Source organism: Mus pahari, chromosome 2 (assembly GCF_900095145.1).
Source record: "Mus pahari chromosome 2, PAHARI_EIJ_v1.1, whole genome shotgun sequence".
NCBI lineage: Eukaryota > Metazoa > Chordata > Mammalia > Rodentia > Muridae > Mus > Mus pahari.
Window position 1 is genome coordinate 112469051 of NC_034591.1, and position 2281 is coordinate 112471331.

The window sequence follows — 2281 nt, forward strand, 5'->3', positions numbered from 1 at the left end:
TGTAGACCAGGCTGGCCTCGAACTCAGAAATCCGCCTGCCTCTGCCTCCCGAGTACTGGGATTAAAGGCATGCGCCACCACGCCCGGCTAGAATTCTTATCTTTCCAAATAATTTAGTAACCAGCAAAATCTATTAAGTGTTATAACGGTATTGGGATAACAACTCTTGAATGAAGTTTAATACAAATGAATATAGCATACAGTTAACCCCAAGGCCAGTTATGAGAATTAAATGAAAACTATGAAAAGTACAAACTTTTAAAAAATAGAGACATTGTATATAAGATTCGAGTTTAGGCCTATTATCCTTGATGACCAAGAAAGGACAATCACAGGAAAGCAAGGAACCAGCCAAGAACTCACGGAACATCCTAGCCGGCCACAGCGACACTATATCTCACTCTGCTACACTGGTTTAAAAAAAAAAAAAAAAAAAAAGATTTATATAAATAAGTAACAGAATTTAGAAAACTACATTTAGTAATTTACTACTTAATTTGTATGTTCCCAACTGTCATAATTAAGGCTGCAGATTAAAGCACCTACAGAAACAGTCAGGCTATTATTTCTTCCATATATTATACACTGTGACTTGTGATCCTATAATTGTATACAACTCTAATATGCTGGTAATCCCTTCAGGATCCTTACAAGAGGAATGTGAGGCAGAGTCTCTAAGTCATGTAAACATAGAACTAAGGTGTGGTGTCAGTTACCCACATACCCGCCAGGGACAGCACGGCACTACTCGGCACTGTCTTTTGTGCTCTCTTCCCCTCCCACGACTGTGGGCACAGTTTCTGAAATGACTCCCTGAAGTTGCTAATACGTCTTTAACCAACCAAAAGTCAAATTATCGTGTACAGCAAGAAATAGACAGCAGAATTTATACCTGAGGCTGCAAAACATATGTTGCTTTTTTTCACTCTTGTATCATCGGGAGGCAGGCGACTGAATGCTATGCCATCTCCCTACTAAAGAAGCCTTACCTTGGGATCAGACGTGAGCAGTTTGAACGCTTGGTAGACTTGCGCCTCCTTGACACCACCTCCAAGGTCCAAGAAGTTAGCTGGCTTCCCTCCATTCAGGAAGATGATGTCACAGGTAGCCATGGCCAGGCCAGCACCATTCACTGTGAAATGCAAATAGCATGTGACATGGACACCATTAAACAGCATGGAAATGGGGTGGGAACATTGAGGGCCACATGAGAACACTATCATTTCTAGGCCAATCTGTACCCTGAATTGGGAGTTAACTCATAAACTAATTTATGGTTAAAAATTGGGATAAGTGTATCCAAAAAATAAACAAACAAACAAACTAACAGAAATGAGCAGGATTCATCAATAACGCAAATAAAAAGGACAGGTTAAGGAGAGGAACCAATTTGGCTGTGAATTCTGAAAAGGCTCCAGGTAGGAGGATGGGTAGAAAAAGTATGGCTGTGAGGAGTGGCTAGCCATTCAAATATGTGAACCGAAAGCAATGCTCAGCTTGTCCCTGCGGAGATGCTCTCTGTCTGAATGTGCAACCGTTGGGACTAACCCAACATCTGATGGGTCTGCTCTTCCTTTACCTTTGGCAGGCATGCATTTTTGTATGAGCTCATCAAAAGCAACCCAAAAGAGAAACTATAGGGCCCAAGCCAGCCTTGATGCTCCTCCCCTGTAAGGCAGTGTAAGAAGCACACTGCTTACACTGACATCCCGGAGCCCTAGCACACAGAAAGCTAAAGAAGGTAAGCCTGAATTCAAGCCACTCTGAGCTACATAGGAAGTACCAGGAGAACGCGGGCACAGTACAATTCTGTCTCAAAAAGCAAAAACAAGGGGCTGGAGAGATGGCTCAGTGGTTAAGAGCATGTCCTGCTCATCCACAAGTCCTGTTCAGTTCTTAGCACCCAGCCTAGGCTCACCTGTAACTGAAGCCCCGAGAGCTCTAACACCCTCCTCTGAATTCTGGGCACCACTTGCCACATATATATACACATATCTAAAAACAATTTTAAAAAGTAATCGCAAAACTTAAGAAAAGATTTTATTTACTAACCCAATATTCAGCCTAGAACAAAAGTACAATTTAGGAGCCTTTCCTAAGAACTACCCTAGCAGCCGGGCGTGGTGGCACACGCCTTTAATCCCAGCACTTGGAGGCAGAGGCAGGCAGATTTCTGAGTTTGAGGCCAGTCTGGTCTACAAAGTGAGTTCCAGGACAGTCAGGGCTACACAGAGAAACCCTGTCATGAAGCCTAGAAGCTGTCCTCGGACCTCCACACATT

General features: G+C 43.1%; 1 protein-coding gene across 2 annotated transcripts in view; it reads right to left on the minus strand.

Annotated features, from left to right (window-relative positions):
• The window catches only part of Suclg2 (succinate-CoA ligase GDP-forming beta subunit), a 237572-nt gene that overhangs the window by 89287 nt on the left and 146004 nt on the right, over window positions 1-2281 (minus strand). For both annotated transcript variants that reach the window (XM_029535679.1, XM_021190019.2), the window contains exon 9: window positions 990-1132. In XM_029535679.1, coding sequence (XP_029391539.1) covers window positions 990-1132 — 143 coding nt within the window. The remainder of the gene's footprint in view (window positions 1-989; window positions 1133-2281) is intronic.